At 41.4% G+C, this 20,587-nt stretch overlaps 2 protein-coding genes across 2 annotated transcripts; one reads left to right on the top strand and one right to left on the bottom strand.

Moving 5' to 3' along the window:
- The first annotated feature begins 122 nt into the window (after positions 1-122).
- STKLD1 (serine/threonine kinase like domain containing 1) lies at positions 123-14,901 on the top strand. Its single transcript, XM_075716539.1, has 19 exons — positions 123-146; positions 1,117-1,212; positions 1,688-1,732; positions 3,060-3,134; positions 3,795-3,899; positions 4,109-4,179; positions 4,802-4,917; positions 5,393-5,505; positions 5,607-5,767; positions 6,222-6,352; positions 6,986-7,069; positions 8,424-8,540; positions 9,130-9,264; positions 10,199-10,327; positions 11,447-11,575; positions 12,523-12,651; positions 13,202-13,339; positions 13,659-13,738; positions 14,854-14,901. Exons 1-19 carry the CDS (start codon positions 132-134, stop codon positions 14,899-14,901), a joined length of 1,917 nt encoding a protein of 638 aa, XP_075572654.1. The 5' UTR covers positions 123-131.
- On the bottom strand, positions 14,762-20,222 carry REXO4 (REX4 homolog, 3'-5' exonuclease). The gene is made up of 9 exons (XM_075716540.1): positions 20,016-20,222; positions 19,295-19,653; positions 18,736-18,891; positions 18,331-18,524; positions 17,803-17,891; positions 17,141-17,215; positions 16,336-16,410; positions 15,373-15,603; positions 14,762-14,889 (listed from the first exon to the last, which is right to left on the bottom strand). The coding sequence occupies exons 1-8, from the start codon at positions 20,220-20,222 to the stop codon at positions 15,502-15,504; spliced, it is 1,257 nt and encodes a 418-aa protein (XP_075572655.1). The 3' UTR covers positions 14,762-14,889; positions 15,373-15,501.
- Positions 20,223-20,587: the final 365 nt, after the last annotated feature.

The following is a 20,587-nucleotide window of genomic DNA, read 5'->3' on the forward strand; positions in this document are numbered from 1 at the left end:
GTAGCCTGGGGGAAAGGGGAAGCGTCCCTGCCCTGCTGAGCACCGGCGGCCGCGGGGCCGCTCTCGCCCTCAGGGTCCCTCCACACCCGCCGCCCGTCCCGCCTCGGCGGGAGGCCCGGCCCTGTCCCGCCATGGAGAAATACGAGGTGCTGCCCGACGGGCCGGGTCCTTCCCTGTGGGAAGGGGGCGGCTGCAGCCTTGTGGGTGGTGGAGGTGGTGCTGGGGGGGTCGTGGCCCTGGGGAGGGCTCTGTGGCCTGGAGGGGGGGGGTGTAGGTACCCCTGGGGTGGTGCATGGCCCCAGAGGGGTGTGTATGGCCCTGGGGGGTACACGGCCCCAGAGGGGTACAGGTGGCCCTATGGAGGGGTGTGTGTGGTCCTGGGGGGTACATGGCCCTAGAGGGGTGCAGGTGGCCCCAAGGAGGGGTACATGGCCCCAGAGGGGTGCAGGTGGCCCCAAGGAGGGGTATATGGCCCTAGAGGGGTGCAGGTGGCCCCAAGGAGGGGGTGCGTGGCCCTGGGGGGTACATGGCCCTAGAGGGGTGTGTGTGGCCCCAAGGAGGGGGTACATGGCCCTAGAGGGGTTCAGGTGGCCCCAAGGAGGGGGTGCGTGGCCCTGGGCGGTACATGGCCCTAGAGGGGTGCAGGTGGCCCCAAGGAGGGGTGTGTGTGGCCCTGGGGGGTACATGGCCCTAGAGGGGTGCAGGTGGCCCCAAGGAGGGGTGTGTGTGGCCCTGGGGGGTACATGGCCCTAGAGGGGTGCAGGTGGCCCCAAGGAGGGGGTGTATGCCCTTGGTGAGGGTGTCAGCAGCCCTGAGGAAGGGACCTACATGGTCTCAGGGAGGGAAGTGCTGGGGCATTGGAGGGCCCTGGGGAGATGGGGATGTTCTCAGCAGGGGGAAGTGAGGGGAAATGTCCTGGAAGGCAGGGGAAGGCTTGTGTGCCTCTGGAGATTTGGGGTGTAGATGTGGGTGCCCATGGTCCTGCTACAGGGAGCTGGAGGTGCACGCTGTGTGGAATGGTGTCTGTGGGGAAGTGGTTTGAAGGGGCTTTCTGCCTCAATTGTTCTACCCCTTGCAGCTGAGCAAGTGCGTTAGCGTCTCTCCTCTGCCTTGCAGGTGCTGGAGCAGCTCCCGCCCGGGGCGCTGGGCACTATGCTGGTAGCTGAATTGAAAACAGAAAAGGGTGCGGAGAAGAAATACATAATAAAGCAGGTGAGCAGGTGGTTGCTAGGAAAACAGGAGTCCACTGGCACGTTGGTCATCTCCATGGGCCCTTCTGATAGAAACAAACATGTTAGGCAGCTTGGTCACTGGGTAAGTGTAGGCTTACATCTTAGTGTGCTGCTGTCTTGGAAATCAGAAGATTCAGATCAGTTTATTGGAATATTGAGGTTAAAAGTCAGGAATGGGGAGTAGCCTATTTAGGTCCATCCAGTGTGTCTTCACCTTAGCTTACTGCTCCTTTCACAGTGCAGGAGAAGGACTGGCTAGCTGTCCCAGGTGTATTTAAAGCTCTGTTTCTGGCCATCTCCCAACAACAGACTGCTCCAAGCATTAGAAAGTGCAGCTATCATTGAAAATTTCTGCAAATTCGTAGAGAATTTGCAGTTCCAGTCATCTTGGCAAATCGTTCTGGCTTAAAGTTTGCCTGTATTACAACCTTATCCTTGTCTTTTGTTTGGTGCAGGTTGAATGCATTGAAGAAAAGCAAGCAGATGAGGCCTTGAAGGAGGTATCAGTGCAGTTTTTCTTTACTACTTCACTTGCAAAGACCAAAGTCTTAACAGAACAAAGTCTTTTATCTACAAGGATTAACTAAGTAAATAGTCAAGATGTGAATCAGGTAGGACTCTGAGGGGTGTTCTTGCTGCCCTCTGCTTGAGCTCAGGCCAGAATTTCACAGTAATTGTTCCTACACTTGAATACGTAGATTCAAATAGCTGTTCTCAGGGAATAGTCTTTTTCAGGGTTTGTATTTGTTTTGTGCTGAAAACAAAGAGCACAGCTCATCCTTTTGGCCTTTAAGGCGAAGGAGAACCTTAGTCTGTTTATAGCTTATTATTAAGAACTCAATTTCTAGTTAACATATTTCATTATATATCCATTTCTCAGAGTTGGACACTTTTTGATGTGAATGATTTGTCTGGTTTTCTTCCTTTATTGTACTTTTTTTGTGCAAACTTGTTTCAGTGCCTTGAGTAACAAGCAACATCACATCAGCAATACTATTAAAATACCAAAATTTGTTTCAGAAAAATATGTGAAGTAGCACCTAATGGATTAGTCTCACTGTCCAGTATGCATGACATCTGCAGTTGAAAATGAGTGAGAATACATGTCTGTACAGATGCTTCACCTTACTCAAGAGACGTGACCTCTTTATGTACTGAGACTGGCTTTACTGATAAAGTTTGATCCAATTTTTCTGCTGATGTACGTGTCTGTTGAAATAAATGCAGTTGTACCAGCTGGGAGCATGGCTCTTCTAAGTTTTTCTGTTGTGTCTGCACAGCCACAAAGACAACTATAGGAGAGTAAGTTGAATTCTTTTTGCCTTTCACATCATCAGCAAATTTGCTGAAGTAATTGGTAATTGTTAGAGCCTTACATGGAAACCAACTTCAAGGAGATAAGCATCTCACTAGTGTCATCGTATTTGCTGAGGTTCAGGCTTGCACAGGGGTTACTGGAAATAATGGCCATGCTAGAAAAATCATCTTGACTTTCATATTCTAAGATGTGTTTTCAGGTTCGGATGTTAGGAACTGAAGAAGGGGGCTGTTTACATATCGTCTCCCTGAGGATCAGTTTATATCCTTGAATCTCATAAAGCTGTTACACTATTACATTGAGCAGAGTCTTACTGTAATATTGTCTTTAACTTGACACTTGTGCATGAAATATATAAGAGGGCTTGCACATTAGAAGAATTTGATCAGGCATGTGACATGAACAGTCAGGAACTGGCTTAGGATATTATTTAAGGTCCTGTTAAGTGGGAAGGACTGTGTAGCTATAGAAACCTCTCTGTATGTTTTTTTTTTTTTTATTCTATGCAGGCAATGGATTTGCTAAAGCTTTGTCATTCAAACATCTGTGCTTACAAGGAATTGTTTGTGACTTGGGATAACGAGGTGAGAATGAAATAGGATACCTTAAACTGGAACACATGGTTAATATTGTAGGCATGTAAGCATTTTTTCAGGTTTAAATTTGGGGTCATTGGTGTGAGGTGCCAAAAAAAAAAAAAAAGGTTATTTGATATGAAATAAGCCTGCTTTTTTAACTCCTGAATAAACATGCTGAAAAGCTGTGAAGATGCATGGATTGGAGCCCATCACATGGCAGTATTGCATGCTGACTCACTGATTCTGATGTGAATCAATGTGCAATACTGATTTTCATGCCTGCATGAAAACCCTTTTATAGGAGACTATAGGAAGCTGAAAGCCCTGACTTACTTATTTGCAGATTTTATTCAATCCTTAGGCAAAATTTGTGTTGATTTTATGGTTGTATATTTGACTTGCATTGTCCTATATAGCTTCAGATAAGATGCTTGATAATGTTTTTCTTTTTTAAAAAAAAAAACAAAACAACAACAAACATGCTGTATTTTTAATAAGAGAAAGTAAACATTGTCTCCTCTGTGAGAGATTAATCATCTTGGAACACCTTGGTACTGGTGAACATCACACCTGCCAGTTTGGCCAAGTGCTTGGTTTTATCTGTCTTACTGAATATGTTGTTACCTGCAAACAATTAGACAATTTTGGTGTAATGTTTTATTACAGATATCATCTCTGTTCCTTTGTCTGGTAATGCAGCACTCAGGCCAAGGAGATCTTTCATCTGTAATCAAGGAAAAAAGGCAGAAGTCAGAAAAAATAACAGACATGGTAAAAAGTACAGAAGAGGTGTCTGGTTGAACTGACAGAGTCTCACTGCTTTTGTTATTTCTTCCTTGTGTATTCCCTCTTTCTCAAAGTCCTCCCCAAAATCTTCAAAACATGGTGTTTTGTTGAAGGGTGGTTTTGGAAGCTATCTTCCAAAAGGTATTTGGGAGTTACTGTGTTTATGTTACTTTCATGTATATTCCCCTCAACAGGTGATTCTGAACTTCCTGGGACAGATGGTGGATGCTTTGTTGTATATACACAAGCGAAATATTTTCCACAGGTGAGTAGAAATCTTGTTCTCTTTGACAAGTCATTGTTCTTTGCAGTGACTGTTGGTTCAGCACAGCTGTTCACTTAGAGGCAGTGAATTTTACTGTTCTAAAGGGGGAGTAGGAGTTAGAAATGCTGGACTTCATGTATAGATTAGTTTTCTGTGACTTCTGAAGTCATCTGTTTCTTGAGTTTTGTCTAGAATTATCTGTTTGAATGAGGTGTTCTCTCTGCTGTTTTGAATGTGCTAAAATTCTGATAATTAATTTTAATATTAGAATATTGACCGTCTCTGTTAGGGTTTACATTTTGGTGGCCACGATGGACAAGGTATACTTTGTGTATCTAAAAGAAGAGACAACCATTGCATTCTGTGTTCAGATAAATCTGTTGCATCACAAATTGTAAAGCATTTCACAGTAAAAGAAGAAAATAATTGTTTCAGTTGATTATCACTTGTGTATTTAAAAACCCCAAACCAAAACCCAGAAACTAAAAAACCCCAAACCCCACCCCACCCATCCTCCCTCCCAAACCCTCAAACTTTCTGATGTGTAAAGATGGTGGGAACCTGTAGTTATGTATCATTAGACTCTGATTTCACAGGCTGACAGAAAATATTTGTGTTGCAGAAATCTCAAGCCATCAAACATACTTGTGACTGGTGAAGCATCCTTCATGCTTAGTGACTTCAGTACAGAAACACTTATGACAGATGAGATGAAATGGAAAATAAGAGTGGAAGAAAGTAGATATTTGTTTTACATTTTTTTACTTTATTTTTAAAAGATGCAGCTATGGTGAATATTTTTAGTCCTCAGAGAAAAATCAGCCAAAGAGGAAAAAATTATCTTCCCTCCCCTTCTCCACATTTCCCTTTTAAAGTATGAACAGGATATTCACAGACAGTTGCCTGCAGCATTAATTGTGTTCACAACTCAAAACTGTAGACGTGTCTGTGAGTCTCAGAACTCTGTAACAGATACAGTTGGAAACATGTTTAGCTTGATATATATGCAGTAACATCTTAGAAAACTGTTCATTAGTTATAGCGTGTTCCTTAGTCTTTTGTGGCATATCACCAGTAAAAAATGTCTAATCTCTGCAGAATATTGCTAAATTATTTTTACACATAAAACAATTGCCTGTGGTTCATGTGCGCAAGCAAAAACAGTGTATAATACAATGTCAGCAACATTACCATATGATTCTTATTTCAACAGATAGCAAGTCCTGGATGGCTCCAGAAACATTTGTTTTTTCTTTTACTGAGAAATCTGACATCTGGTCTCTAGGTTGTATTCTACTTGACATGACGACCTGCGCTGTTCTGAATGTATGTAATAATATTTCATTATAGATTTAAAATGTCATTGGCCCACCAGGATATCTGTAAATGAGTGTGTGAAAGCTCTTCTGATGCTGTACTCTTTACAGGCAGAAGAGATAACTTCGTTACTGCAGGATATTAGACAGGATACCAGCTGTCTTGAGGGAGTTCTGACTCTAATGCAAAATGGAGATAACTGCTCTTTGCCTTTACTTCCAATTTTACTTATGATGCTACAGATTCAGCCCAGCATGAGACCCACAGCAAAGTGAGTTCTGGATGCTTTCCATTTATTTTTTGTCCTAAACTGCACCTACCTTCACAAAGACGGGAACGTTAGCTACTGTTTGAAAGAGATTGAGTCAAGGTTGCTGATCTTACTGCCTTGACAAATTGAGTTATTAAAAAAAGTCAAAGACTCAGTGTTCATTCAGAAGTGGGTATTCTGATATGTGTAGGTGTCCTTTTTTGAAGAGTTACATTATAAAATCATGTTATACACAATTTTACAAGCCATTAACTTGAAGCCTAAGCATGGCTTGCTCATGTAAGCTCTTTCATTAGCCATTTTGAAGTAAATTGTGTAAGTTCTGTCAAAAATAATCCAGTCTTCAAAGAAGTATTGTTGGCTTTTTATATCAAAATGAAACAAAGACTGTAGAATTTTTTTTAACTTACCAGTTCTAACTTATTGGTACTGCTTTTGTCTCTTGTAATTCTAGGGAGCTGGCTGATGTTCCATTTATTAGGGAATGCGTGACTGTTGCTGGTGTCTCTTTAGTAAATCTGAAAAAGTCTTTGCCTCCCAAAATAATAGATGTGCTCCTTGAGGGAGGAATCGAAAATGTTCTAGGTAAAAAGGAAAATAAGATTAATTTAATAGTGATTTTCATAGGAAATAAACCCATATGTTTTCCAGTCAGCATATATTCTACTTGAAAATGAATTATTGGACATTCATTTTACTTGAAATAAAATGGGATGCTATTTGGAGGAAGGATCACTATACAACCTTTTCCATAACCTCGTAAAATTACCAGCCATACCTGCTGCACAAGTTAATGGGGTCAGAGATCATTCCTCAGAAAATGGGGGAGCCCCACTTATTTTGTCTGCATTTTCACACGTTTGCCAAATTATGCCAACCAAGGATCTGTTCTGTTATTTTCCTTCTAAGGAAGGAAGATATTATCTTAATTTGAAAAGGCTTTCAAAATAATGCATTTAAAGCCCCTGTCCTTGCTCTGTTTTAATATTCCAACAGGTGCCCAAAATACATAATGCTAAATACACCGATTGTAGAGGTGAATCATAAAACTTTGATATTTAAACGTTTCATGCATTAGGGGAAAAGTTTTTTCAACAATCACAAATGACATTATTTTCATTTATATCAATTCATATCTTGCACAAAATAGAGACAATTTGAATGCTTTTTATAAGTGCGTTTATCAAATACTTAGAAGACTTTTCTTGTTTTATGCAGAATTCATGCAGGCTTTCTGGGATATAGAAGAAGCACAGGCTAAAAGCATTCAGCACCTTGCCAGCTTTGTAAGAGATAAAAGTGGTAAGGCACTATTTTATTAATTTATTTATTCTGCTCTTTCCTTACGTTTTGAGATAATAGGAAGAGGAAAAAAATTCTCATGACAATAAATGAGAATGAAGTTGCTGTCTTCCTATTTCTCATTTTTGGAATGTACAGGAATAGGCCACTAGTCGATGTGATTGTGTTGGTACTTGTTTTGTAAATGCTTTTGTTGAACAGCAGAGGTGTTTTACTGGATAAGAAAAATGGGCACTGGAAAAAAACTTAGTGATATTTTAATTGGCAGCAAAGGTGAGTTGGCAAACTGACATTTGAAGAAGGTAATTCATACCAGCATTGGGGCAACCTGGGGTAATGCCCGGGACTGTAAGACTGATAGAGCAAAAGGAAGCTACGTGTGTCTAGTTTCTGTGTGTCTAGCAAAGCTGTGTGAGTGAAGACTGTATATTTTCTCCCAGCATCTGCACATTTTTCAGACTAATCTTTCAGATCAAGGTTAGTATTTTCAAAGTACCATGTTAACTCTGCTATAAAATGTGCCACCATTTGATAGTGATTGCATTTTAATGCTGGCATTGGCTTATGATGTTAAAACACAGGGGTGTTCGTATCTGTAATCAATAAGGAAAAAGAATAATTTGGTTTTTTCTTAGAGTTACCTATATCTTCAACTCTGTTACTGAAGAAATCTTTACTCAGTAATACAGCGGGCTTTGGTTATAAATAACAAAATGAATGGATCTTTGTGATTTCTCATTCAAACCTATTGCCAGCAATACAAGGCCGTGCACGCATCAGACTGACTTGTCTGGCACTTCTACACCGTGGCTTACAATGACTGACGCTCACATCTTTGAAGGTGCTCAAAGTGGATTCCTAAAAACCATCCAGCGTTTCCTCAACATTTTATCATATGTTTGTGGATTCACTGAATAGCTGTATTAGCTATTCCAAAAGCTCAAAGTCTTCCTAGAATTAGGAGACCTGGTGAAATACTTTTCTCCACAGGTCCTGAAAAGCATGGTTTCGGGCTCACGCAGTGTTGTACCCCACAACCTGCTACATGACCAGTGAACAATGCCAGTGTGACTTAATGAAGAACATGCTGGCTACGCTTGGCTTGCATAGCCTTGCAGCTGTCTTTAATAAGAGACACTTCCCATAGACACTACAAAATTCACTCTGCATTGTTCCATCTATACTTGCATTTTGTTCTTTTTGATTCAAGAATGTTGTTCTGCCGTATCACATTGTCCATAGGGACTCAGATTTATTTGAAACTGGAACTCTTGTGTTTTGGAGCATAGATACCCACTGAGCATTCTAAGCTGTGTAACTGAATGTTGTCTCAAATAATTTATTTTCCCCACAGCCTTGCCCTATCTGCTAACACTGACAGAATTGATAAGTTTTGCCATGAAGACTCATGTAGATTCTCTCAAGTTACAAGGAGATGGTTGCAGTTTATTGCTTGAAATTCTTAGTCAAGGTACAGTTATGAGACTTCCAACTTCTGCTGGGTAATACAGCCTATCTCTTGTAAAGTCAGATGTAGCAGATAGGTTTGAAATGGGTTCAGTAATGATTTTAGGGGATTAATTTAAAGTAATAGAGGAATTTAACCAGCTTTAATAGAAGTCTGGATTCTCATGGACTTTCTGCAGGACTGCCATACATGAATTCTGTGTTAGTGTTAATTTTAAATACAGGCTACTGATCGTAGGCTACCAGCTTTGTTTTCATGTTATGTAGATTGTTACTAGAGTATATAAGTAAGAGGCTCTGTGTTCTGATATTTGAATTTCAGAGCATAAAAGTGTAGAATACCTTTTGGTCTCTTGTGTTGTCCCTGCTGTCATTTTCTTGGCAATATACCCCCATAACACCTGGTAATGATACAGGTTTGAAAATAGTAAGAACTGTGTTTCAGAAAAAGAAAATTTAAAGTAAATTTTGGATTTGCGATGTGAAGAAGTGCTGTTAGTTGAATGTTTTACTTATGCTGACAGCAGGGGGTTCAGACTTCATTCAAAGCCACTGGTATCTCTTTGTTCTGTTCAAATGTTTACTTTTGACAGCTCTAGAACAGAATGTGGTGATGGCCCTGGATGAGAATGTGACCAGCTCTCTGTTAGAGACAGTGAGAAAACATTCTGAAAACGAAGAGTTACTTTCATTGGTCTGCACATTATTGATGATGATTTCAGCCAGTGGTGGGTCACCTTGTTCATTTTTGGGGAATATTCTTATGTTTTTACTTTTATAATCTAATCCAAGATATGATGCAGAACTTGTGACTTCACTGAGATGTGGATGTCTGTAGGTATTAGTTTAATAGCGGCAATATTGGTAAGATTGACTAGATATTGGTAAGATAACACTCTTGAAAGTGTAAGATACACTGCTGAGGCTTCAGGTGCTTACAGAATTGTACCTGTGAGGGTGGTCCTGTATTTCGTCTTGTTTTGGAAACAAGTACAAACTGCAAATAGTAGTGCTTGGGAAAATGAGGGCATAGAACCTGGATTCTATTTTTGGTTGTGCCATGGTGAATTGAAACCATTCTACCTAATTTCTCTACTTCGTTTTTTTTCCTGAGATTGTAACTGCTAAATATTTATAGTATTATTTACTTGTTTTCAGTGTCAGTTCACCAGTCATCAGAAGACTGGTTTTATAAATGGTTACAGAAAGATTTAGCAGCAAGGGGATAACCATGTTTAAAAAAAAAAAATAAAGTACAAAGTGTCATGTACAAATAAATTTACCATCTAAGACCAAACTATTTTTATACAGTGTTTCCTAATTCTGAAGAGGAGGTAGCTGGAATTGCTAAATTGCAAGCACTTGAAAAATAGTAATTTATATCTTCTCAGTTCCTTTTCTGCTCTGTAAATTTCAAATCTGTAAGGACAAAGGATGGCCAGGCATCTGTTTCAAAGGGTCACTTGTGCTAAACACTATGCTTAAGTGCATCTTGTTAAAGAATTCAGTCTGTTCTCTTACTTTCTTTTGTCCAGATGTTGGTATCATGTTACTGGTTTGTTATCGCTGTTTAAATATGGTTAGTAGTGCTGTCTGATGTGAAGAGAGCGAGGGGGACAAAAATACCAGATTCTACAGAATTTATTTTTCTGTGTTTTTCAGAAGTTGGTGCAGAGAATCTAAGGAAAGCTGGAGTAATTCCAGACCTTCTGTCAATTTTAAGAAATTTTCTTCATAATGAAAAGATCTGCCTCTCTTGCTGTGGAGTTCTCTGGAGCTTGGCTGCAAGTCGTAAGTAGAACACAGCAAGTATTGTGCCTAGACTCATGTGACTGAAAGGCAGCAGGTACTGTGCCTAATTGAGTTCAGGCATTCCTGTTGCTGGGACTGGATTTTCTTTTTTTTCTTTCTCCCATTCTGGAGAGATGTCTCCACAGCACTATGAGAATAACTTTAAGTGATCCAGAGTTAAATGAGAGAAAACTAAAAACTAATGCAGACTTTTCAGCAACCCTTTTTGTGATAAGGTGTCAAAGTCAAATCTTTACTGTTTAGGCCAAAGTATGGCTTATGAACAGGCTGTCAGAAAGGAGAGGGTTCCACACAGTCACGTTGTTTTGCTCTGCTCTTAGCAGAGGGAGTGCAGTGCAAAGAGCATATTAGATTAGGTATCAGGATACCATTTGGAATTAATAACATCTTATTTCTTTGCATCATACTTGTCTTGGTGGTACTGGGCTAAACCTTGAGTTGGACATCTCCTAGAGACTTGCTTTTCCAAAAGAAATGTGGTTGGCAAGTGTACTCTTCCCATTGCCTTAGAACTAAACCAGCATCATCCCACAGTGTTGCAGAGCCATGGGCAATTGCTTGAGCTGACCCCTTCTTATGAGATCATGCTGGGAGTTTTTTAGGTCATTTGTTTCTGTGACATGTTCTTGTATAGGTGTGTGGTGTTCTAATCATCAAAGAAGGCTGAAAGCACAAAATGTGCACAATTGGACTTGATGTGTGTTATTCCCTCTGTGCAACAAACCACCCATTTGATTTATGTGGCCAGCTAAATATTCATCCTGCAGACCGCATTCTGTCAAAAAGGTGGTTATTTTTGGAGGTTTCTTGCTGTGATCCCCATGTGTAATTTAAATTGCAGAGCAAATAGTTCCTGGAGAAGTTCAGCTTTCTGCAATAAACATTACTACTACTTATTAGTCCTGTAAAATTTGATTTGTTTTTGCACATTTAAAATTCCTTCCCTCTGCTGTTGGCCATACTAAAATAATGTTGCATTACTCCAATGCCATCATCCATTAAGGTTTTAACTGATAGAATTTGACATATGATGTGCTTATAATATTATTGATTAAATAACTCTGCTTGATGCGTTTCCTTTTTGTTACGGTAATTCAGAGAATAATGTAGACCAAGCATTGCTGAAAAGTGCTGTCCCTGTTACCTCTGCGGTCCTTCAAGAGCATCTCCAGAATGGAATAGTTGCGGAGTCTGCTTGCTCGGCTCTGTGGGCGTTGTCGCTCCAAGGTCTGTTTTCCCAGCCTTCTTGTCCCTTGTGCACAGAAAAGGCTAGCATGCCAAATGTCTGTCTGTCAGCAGTGATCCTTAAAGTACAGGCTGCTTGGCCTTAGCAGGCTCTGCAGATGGCAGCAGAGTTAGGAACTTGCATCCTCTCTTAACCAGGCTTCCATGCACTTGCTCTCTAACACTCCCTAATGAAGCTATTTTTGATGAGCCGTAGCAATTGCATAACTAGATACTGCTGATGGGTACTGTAACGACAGGCATCTACAAGAACCTTGCTGTGCAGAGCATTCTCTCTGGCTTCTCTCTGAAGACCAAGAATCCCATTTGTGTTACTCCATTGAACACAGCATCAGTGTTCTGTGCAGCATGGGCTGGGAGGTTTGTTTTTATGCCGTTTGTTTTGTAAATTGGGAACAATATTTCAGATTAAAAAATGAAACGCCTATCTCTTTCATTGTCACACGCACTAAGAAATGCATCCTTGCAGTACTACTCTGTCTTATTTCTTCCTCACGCAAGAATATTGCCATGTGTTTACCTACTGCCCTGTGCTTATGCCATCGTTCCGCTAGGAAGAGCTGAAGTAAAACACCCTAAGCAATCGCATTTCTAGTACCCACCTGCAGAACAGGTTGAATATTCAGGACTCTCCACTACTTCTGGCTTGGAGGATGAAAAGGAATCTTGCCATAGATGTATCAGAAATTTCTCCTAGACCCCTGGATCAACTCATGATAAGACTTTATTGGGCCTTTTTTACTGCAACACAGGTTTTCATGTGTTTTCTTTGTAACTTTTATTGTGTAATTAAAAAGTAATTTCAGAAACAGGAGGCAGAAGTTGAAATGCTCATGAGCGTTTTAAAGGCTTTTGAGAATATTGAAGTTTTGGGGGTTTGTGTGTGTGTGTGGTTTTGGGTTTTTCTTGCTTGTTTGCTTTTTTTAAAGGTTGCTTAACTGAAAATGAATATGAGCCCACAACAGTGCTTCTGCTGGATGCACTCAGGATGAACCCAGAAAGACCAGTGCTGGTGAAGAACGCCTGCCTGGCATTAGCAAGCCTTCTAAGGCTATCTGGTAACATTCAGCAACGCTTTTTTTTATTAATTACAAATCAGCTCAGAAGTGGATGCTTCGGTACAGTTCAAGAGTTCATAGTGGGATTGGGATTGGCATTGGCATTTGCTCTCCCGAGTTAGTCTTTCCTTGTAGGACTGGAAGAGGAAATAGTGAAACTGGAGGTGCGAATCTTTTTTTCTTCCCATGGAACCAGCATGCATGTATGAGAAGTACTAGATCAGCACAATCTGATCCATTAGCAACTTGAGTGTTTTACTTATTTTTACGATGAAGTTGTTTCAACTGTGTAAATGGGTAGAGCGCAATCAATGTGGAAACAGTAAACATGAAAATATCACTTCTGCCATGCATGACAGTGTCAGCTGCTTATACAGTCATTGTCTTGTTGCCCAACTATGCTTCAGAATAGCATTTAGGAAGGCTGAAAATAATGGACATGACTTCCTGGAAAAATATTATATGTGTGCTAGCTGGAGCAGGGGACTGGAAAGCAGATAATGCAGTCTGCAGCTACCAACTAGCCCAGCAGTGTTTGTCTCCCTTTCAGAAATCGCAGCTTTGAGATTTGTGATGGATTCAAAAGGCAGTGGAATAAACCTGATCAAAGATGCCTACCACCTTCACTTCGATGATCCAGAAGCGGTGGAAAATATCTGTGTGCTGACTAACGAGATGGTTCAGTACGGTGAGATGGTGTTCGTCAAGCCTCTTCCTCTCCCCTACCCCCAAAAGATGGTAAAGAAAACCCTAACAGCAGCTGCTCAGGGATGTTAGTTTCTCTCAGGAAAGACTATATATCCGAGAAAGGGGGATGAATTGGAACCGAGAGTTCATCCCACTTGCTCTTGAGTAACTATAAATGCCCCTCTGAGGTTAGGATGTTATAACTTCATCTTATCTTGCCTTCTGTTTGTGTAGATCTGTCCCCTCCCTGCTCTCCTTTAGCTCCTGCTGAAACCATTGACAGTTGTAACTGTAAATTATCCTGTTCATTGACATTACAGATGACGTTGTGCTGGATATGCTGTCCCAGAAAATGGAAGAACTGCTGTCTGAAATAAAAATCCGTTTTTCATCTAGCACGGTATGTAGAAGTCACTGTGATAATAAATGGTGGATGCTTATTATTTCTGGTTATGGATTTTATCATTCTCCAATAGCTGGAATTGCATAGTACAGAAATTTACAGAATTATGTGTATATGGGGTGAAGAGGGAGTTTCTAAAAATACTTCTAACTGCTGGAAAGAAGTAGTTGGAAGGTTTTTTTCTTTATGCTGTAATTTTTAAAAACTATGTTCTGGTCTCTTGCAACATTGCATTGCATTAATTTACTACAGTCTTCATACTAAAACAGGCTAAAGTTTACAGGAATAAAGCATAAGTATATTACATCCAATTATTTTTGCTTTCTAAGTGACATCCCTAAAAAAAAAAGCCAAACAACAAAACCAACAAAATAAACCCTTGTGACAGTTTGCCTGAATATTTAACTTAAATTCCAACAAGTAGTCATACTGAAAAAAGGTAACTGTTGAAACACCAGAAACAAAGTTATTCAAGCTGTTTAATGTGTTACACTAATATTTCCTTGGCAATGGCTTGCTGTCAAGAAACCAGTAATTAGAAGTTTGTTCATCAAGCCAATAAAACTGGTTAGTCTTATAACTTTGCTCTTTTTAGTTACACATTTAGCCTGCTTACATAATTTGTCTCAAAGACAGTTACACACAGGCTTGTTCTCCAGTGTCTCCTGCAGACATTGCCTGCACTGTTTTAATGAACACTGCAGCTTATAAGCTATAAGTGCAGAAAAAGAATCACAAAAGAGAAGAAAGCTCCCTCTTCTGTTGTAAATGTAATTTGTTGTTCCCCGCGTCCCCTGTTGACAGACAGCACAGACAGACAACGCCAGAACACTTGTTCTGGCAATAGTGTGTGACATGCAACTGCTGAACCTCTGAAACCCATTCCTTGTACCTTCCAGTATCCATTTAGATTATTTAAATCACAGCATTAGTATTCAGTCTGGTAATTACAGTTGCTTTGGATTTGGCACAATCAGACTGCACATACGTTTAAAACACCACTCACTTTAAAGGCCTATGTTAGACACAGTGGTTTTATTAATAAAGGAATATAAAAATAAGTGAAGCAACAAAGTCATCTTGTATTTGACAATTCTCACATTTCTCTCCAGGAGATAAGGACCCTTGTGGATGCAACGCTTTTGAAACTGCAGAAGTAAAAGGAAAACTTTTTGTATAAGGACTTGTACACTTCTGGTTCAGACATAAAAGTTTGGATCCTCCAGAAATATTTTGAAAGATTTTTCTCACCAGAAAGACTAATATTGGGCCATTAATAATACATAAACAGTTATATATTCTATTGGTTTAGGTACCACAACTGTGAGACTAACAGTGATAATTAAGAATTCACCTTACTTTGTAGACTTTAAAATATTTGAAATAAAGATTTTTAGTCTTGAGAGTTTCAGCAAAGTGATGACAGTTTATTCCTTCATCTATTGTAATTTAAAAACACTTTTTTTAACTTACTCAGTGTGTATTTCCTTTGCAGAAATTGAACTGATTAAGTACTTCACAAATGCAGGCATTTGTTAGAAGTACTGTTTAAAGACAGTAGTAGGCATTAGGCAAGTTATGATCCAGGAAGGGGATACTAGTGGTATTCTTGTACGGCAGCAGTCACGTACCAAGTTAGGAAGTATTGCCTTTTGATTTTTATGAAGTAGCTGCTGTCAGTTCTGGGTTCTCTGTAAATTTGTCCTGGAATGTGACATGAAACCAGCAATGCTGCAGATAAAAACACAGTGTAGAATCATTCAAGTTTTACAATTTTTGTTGTTAGATTTGTTCTTAACAGCAGCTTCCCATTTCTTTTTCTCTAAGGTGTACAGTCTCATAGCTGCTTGTGCATCCTGAATCTAAAAGAGAACAGAACAAATAGGAGGCTTAATGAAACATAGCTTTCATGGTTTAAGAACATTATTGCTAATAAGCAGCTAAATCTTCCATCATCTAATATATCCTTTCAATTAACATTTCATAATCTCTTTCTAAATTTAAGTTCTGTGAGTAGTGGGAAGGGATGAATGTGTTCAGAATGCATGGCCTACCACAAGGCTACACACTTCTCTTTCTGATTGTGACTTGGAAAGCTATAATGAAAAAGCACTCTTGATACAGTATCTTGGAGATACCCTCACAATTTGCCCTGCTTTTTCAGTTCATTCCTCTATTATTATCCTCCTGTCCACTGAAAGAAAGGAACTAACTGCTGAGATTCAGTAGTAGGCTCCCACACTATTTTACTCAACCTGCCACAGTGCAGCAGTGCAGAATGCTGCTTTTAAGGTAAGCAGCCAATACTTTCCCCCAGGGGATTTTAAAATAATAAGAACTAATATTTAAACAAAATACAGCTGACTTGTGCAAATTAAGTTTATGAAAATAAGGAAATAATCCAAGTGGTATGAGACACATAAGAGTAAGCAAGTTTAGATCACAATCTTACTGCATGCTGGTATCCAAGCAGAGCTTGCTAACTTTCCCTGAGAATTGAAGCCACAGCATTCTGGATTGAACCCAGATCCTAGAGCTAATGTGTAGTACCTTGCCGGTCTACCCAAAAATGTATGTTCTGCTGAGATACATACCGAGCAGTGCTCTGATGTCTGCACTTGGACATTTAGCAGTCTCTCACAGAGCAGTTTCAATGATGGCCGTGCAGTCTAGAAATAGAAAAGATAAAATCATGCCGTCTCACACTACTTGAAAAATATATAGGTGTGTGTATGTATATATAAAAAAAATACTAGTTTAAGTGTATTCCTCAGTAAAGTACAGCACATCTCAGCTTCTAGTGGTGAACTGTCAAGAAGAATTAATGAATTAGAGATTTATGCCTACACTCCTGAGAGGATTTTACGTGTATTACCATAACCCTGAGATTTATGTTTGGGGTGCTTTGTTGTGAAAAAGAAAACCTGAGTATATAGTTACGAAACTTAAAATATTTCCCTATAATCTGAATGTTTACTCCTGCAGTCTAAGCAGAAACTTGAAGCCATCTATTTTTTTTTTAATATCCCTATGGAAATTATACTATTAAGAAGATCACATAAGCCTTACTGTAAGCAGAACTGTGCCATCTTAGTTTGCTATCCAGAAAAGCATTATGAAGAACATGCAAGTGCTGAAGAATGGGAGAGCCACTGAATTTTGTACGCAGGTATTACTGGTAATGTTTGTACTGAACTAAGCAACTCACTGATATACTTCAAACACTAAGTAAGCATTCAACTAGACTAGTATTTTCAAATGACAAAAGCAGGCATCCCTGTTTCAGGTAGGAAAGAAGGAACAGGGTCAGGTAGGGGCAAGTGCAGGATGAGTGAGCTAGCAGCTGGGAGTCAGCAGCTCGAGAGGTAATTGAGGTGCACGTTCCTGGCAGTTTCTTACCTTGACTCTCTGTCTGAAAGGTTTGTATCTTTGCGTGTCGCGTATTTTCTTCTTAGGATGATCAAGAAATAGCACCTAGAAGAAATTACATTTCCAGTCCAAAGTGTGCTGTTGCATGGGAATTTATACAGCTGAATGTACAGCTTCCTGCTCTTTCCTTCGATCCATTATAAGAGAGAGTTCAAAACCAGGAATGGACAAGACCAAGATCACCCAGACACTGGCTGGATTCAAGAACCACAGTTCTACTCGGTATGAGAAACAGAACTGGATCTGGAGGCACTACCTGCAGTGCTGGTACAGCATGACAGAAGATAGCTGTCTCTGGCAACAATGACCAGACTGCTGAGCTTTGAGGGCTAAGCAAAGCATGCAAACAGGTGGTTTCTTTTTTTCATCATTCTGTTTCTTTCCTGGCTCTTTAGTAAGCAGATCAGTGCTACTAGCAACAGAGTTTGGAAATTGAAGAACTTTAGTGGGCAAGTGACTAGGGCTATACTTAGTGCAGCATCAAATAACAAGAAACTGAGAAAAGGGTGATAAAGCTGTAGTTTCTAGGAGTTTAGGTGTGTTCACCTGATCCAGAAAGATGTATTAGGAATTTAATCAATCTTAAATTTTTGGAGCCTTGTCTTCAAAATAACAAATCTGCAGCCATGTACCTTTAGATCATTGTGTAAAGCATGTCCAACTAGAATCCTGCCATTCAAGATGTCAGCGACCTCCTTCTGAACTGTTTTAAAATCTTCACCTAAAAATACCACACAATGAAACACTTTCCATGAGATGCATAAGACAACTAAGCAAACTACAGCTAAAATACTGCCTCTTTTTTGTGAAGGCAATTGTATCCTTGGGACTGTAGCTCTACAAATTTGTAGAGTACACTAAATCCTCTGCTTGTTACGAGAGCATAGAGAATTCCATAAAGAGCACAGCACTAAAAGGAAATAAACTTCCTATTATTCCCATACCATAATCCATGAGTTAATTTCTTAGTGGCATTAGGGACCACTCGTAAAAAGTACTTTTCCCCCCAGTTTTTCTTAACATGCATACATTTTGTTTTCCATTTCCCAAAACAGGTCTAATTTTTCCAAGCTCAGCCAATGAGGCTTCTGTAATAGCCTGTTAAATTTTCACTCCTGAAAGAACACTTTGGGGGGGGGGGGGGGGGGAAAATCTCCTACCTGTATTTATCTTCTCAGGGCGTATGCCACTAACAGCTGTTCTGTAATCAGTCACCTTTTCTGTAGGCTTGACGTACTTGTCATAAACGCACTTTCCAAATTGGTTCACGATGGACACGCGAGCCACAATACTGTCTTCACCCTTGGGTCCCACTCCCACCATCTCACAGTCCATGGCTACAGCTCGTGTCAGCCTAAAAGACAAAGGACAGCTCGGTGACACCTCTGTTACGGGGACCGCATAGTGGAGTTCACACGGTTCACATGTTGATATGAATGGGGAAAACTTGATGGTTTGTCTGTCAGCAGGCTCATGGAGATGTCAGCTTATGCTGTGCACCTGCAAATCACAGTTATTAGAAGATAATCTCGATGCCTCTGCTGCCATCCTGGAATGCCACTCACCCTTCAGAAGCCTTTTCTTTAACCAGCACCTGCTCCACAGACTGTTTGGATTGGCCTGTCTCGAGTCCCAGATTTCTTCGAGCAATTTTTGCTGCTTCAGGTCCTATTGCTGCTTCAATATCTTTTGGATCAACATCGTCAAACCAGATTTCAGCCCTGGTAAGTACAGATTTAATTACATATAACAGTCTTAAAGTGGTCTTGCATCTTTATAGTGTAGGAAAAACTTATTTTTTAAATGAAAAAATTAGCTCTGTGAAAATCAGTCTAGTACTGTCACCTATGCAGGTTTGTTGCTGTATCTGAGGAGTAGGGCCAGCATGCATCTCATTTCCCCCCGCATTTAGTCTGGAAGAGTGCAGGTGTTCTGAATGTACTGCTCCTTATGTACATAGAATCATAGAATTGTTTAGGTTGGAAAAGACCTTTAAGATCATCCAGTCCAACCATTAACCTAACACTACCAAGTCCACCACTAAACCAATTAAGGGTAGAGTAATTAATTTCATGTCTCCCAGACTAAATAGTCACATGCACCTATGATGCCTGAAGCACTCACTCTTTGGGTTGCTGCTCCACATGTTCTTCAGCTTTCCTCCTCTTATGTTTTATCTCACCTTTCTCCTTTAAAATATTGCCATTTTTCTTTTTTTCTTGGCAGCCTTTCCCATTGCTTCTGGTGCCATTTAAACTCTTATCTGTTCCAACCCTCTTGGATTTTGGCTTAGCCAAAGGAGGATTGTCTTTAGCAGAACCATTGTCCATTTTATTGGTGGGCTTGGCCTTTACCACATTCCTGTTCCCATTGACAGCTGGAACTTCTTGGCTATTCCCCACTTTGAGTGGATGCTTCTTTTTGGTGTCCGTTTGACATGTAGAGAGGGACTCGTTGGAGGCATTTGCCTTTTGTTTCAGTAGCTAAAATGACCAAAAAAAAAAGAAAAGAAAAATGGATTATCTCCCTCTCCGTTTCTGACCCCGCCATGGTTCCCGAGGGCTCCTCAGTGCCCCTCAGTGCCAAGCGCCCTGCGCTCTCCGGCTCCAGGGGAATTACCCGCAGCGCGACGTCCCAAATGCCTGCCTCCAGCGCTTTATTTATTGACACAAAGATTCTTATTTTTTTTTCTAAAATTGCAATAGACAACGTGGGACGGCGTTCAGAGAACGACAGCATGGCTCCGGCCCGGCCCGGCCCGGCCCGCCCCGGGCGGCTTCCCCAGCCCAGACCCCCGGGGGACGGCCCCGGCTCGCCCCAGCCGCGTCCCCCCGCTCCCCCTCACCTCCTGCAGCGCTTTCCAGTTGGCGGAGAACTCCCGGGGGCTGCGGGGGGGAGCTGCTGCCGCCGCCGCCGCCATCTCGGGGCCTTTCGGCGCGGCCCCCGCCGCCGCTTCCCCGCGGCCGCGCCAGGCCTTCTTCCTCCTCCTCCTCCTGCCCTTGCTGCCGGCCGCGCCGCTCGGCCCCGGCGCCTCGGGGCTCTGCTTCGCCATGTGGCCCGACCCCCGCGGCGGGGGAAGCGAGTCCCGACCGGGCCGGGGCTCCCGCTCTCCGCCACGCCGGGCCCGGGCCCGAGCAGCGCTGCACCAGCCCGGCAGGAAACGGCGACCCGCGCTTCGGTTCCGGGCTGCGGGGCCTGCCCCGCTGAGGGCCCGGCAGCCGGTGTGGGTTCACCCCCGCTGCCGTGGCGGAGGCGTGGGGCCTGTCAGGGCTTGAACAGCACCGAGTCCCTTTCCCCCCGCCCCCAGCCAATCGCCCCATGTGTGTTTGGCTGCGAAGACTGGCTCGAAGCGCGCTATTGCACTTTGGCGGCGGCGAGGTTGCAAACATTGCGCAAAGCTTCCCTCCCTCCAGCTGT

The sequence above is a fragment of the Pelecanus crispus genome, chromosome 9 (genome assembly GCF_030463565.1).
Source record: "Pelecanus crispus isolate bPelCri1 chromosome 9, bPelCri1.pri, whole genome shotgun sequence".
Lineage (NCBI taxonomy): Eukaryota > Metazoa > Chordata > Aves > Pelecaniformes > Pelecanidae > Pelecanus > Pelecanus crispus.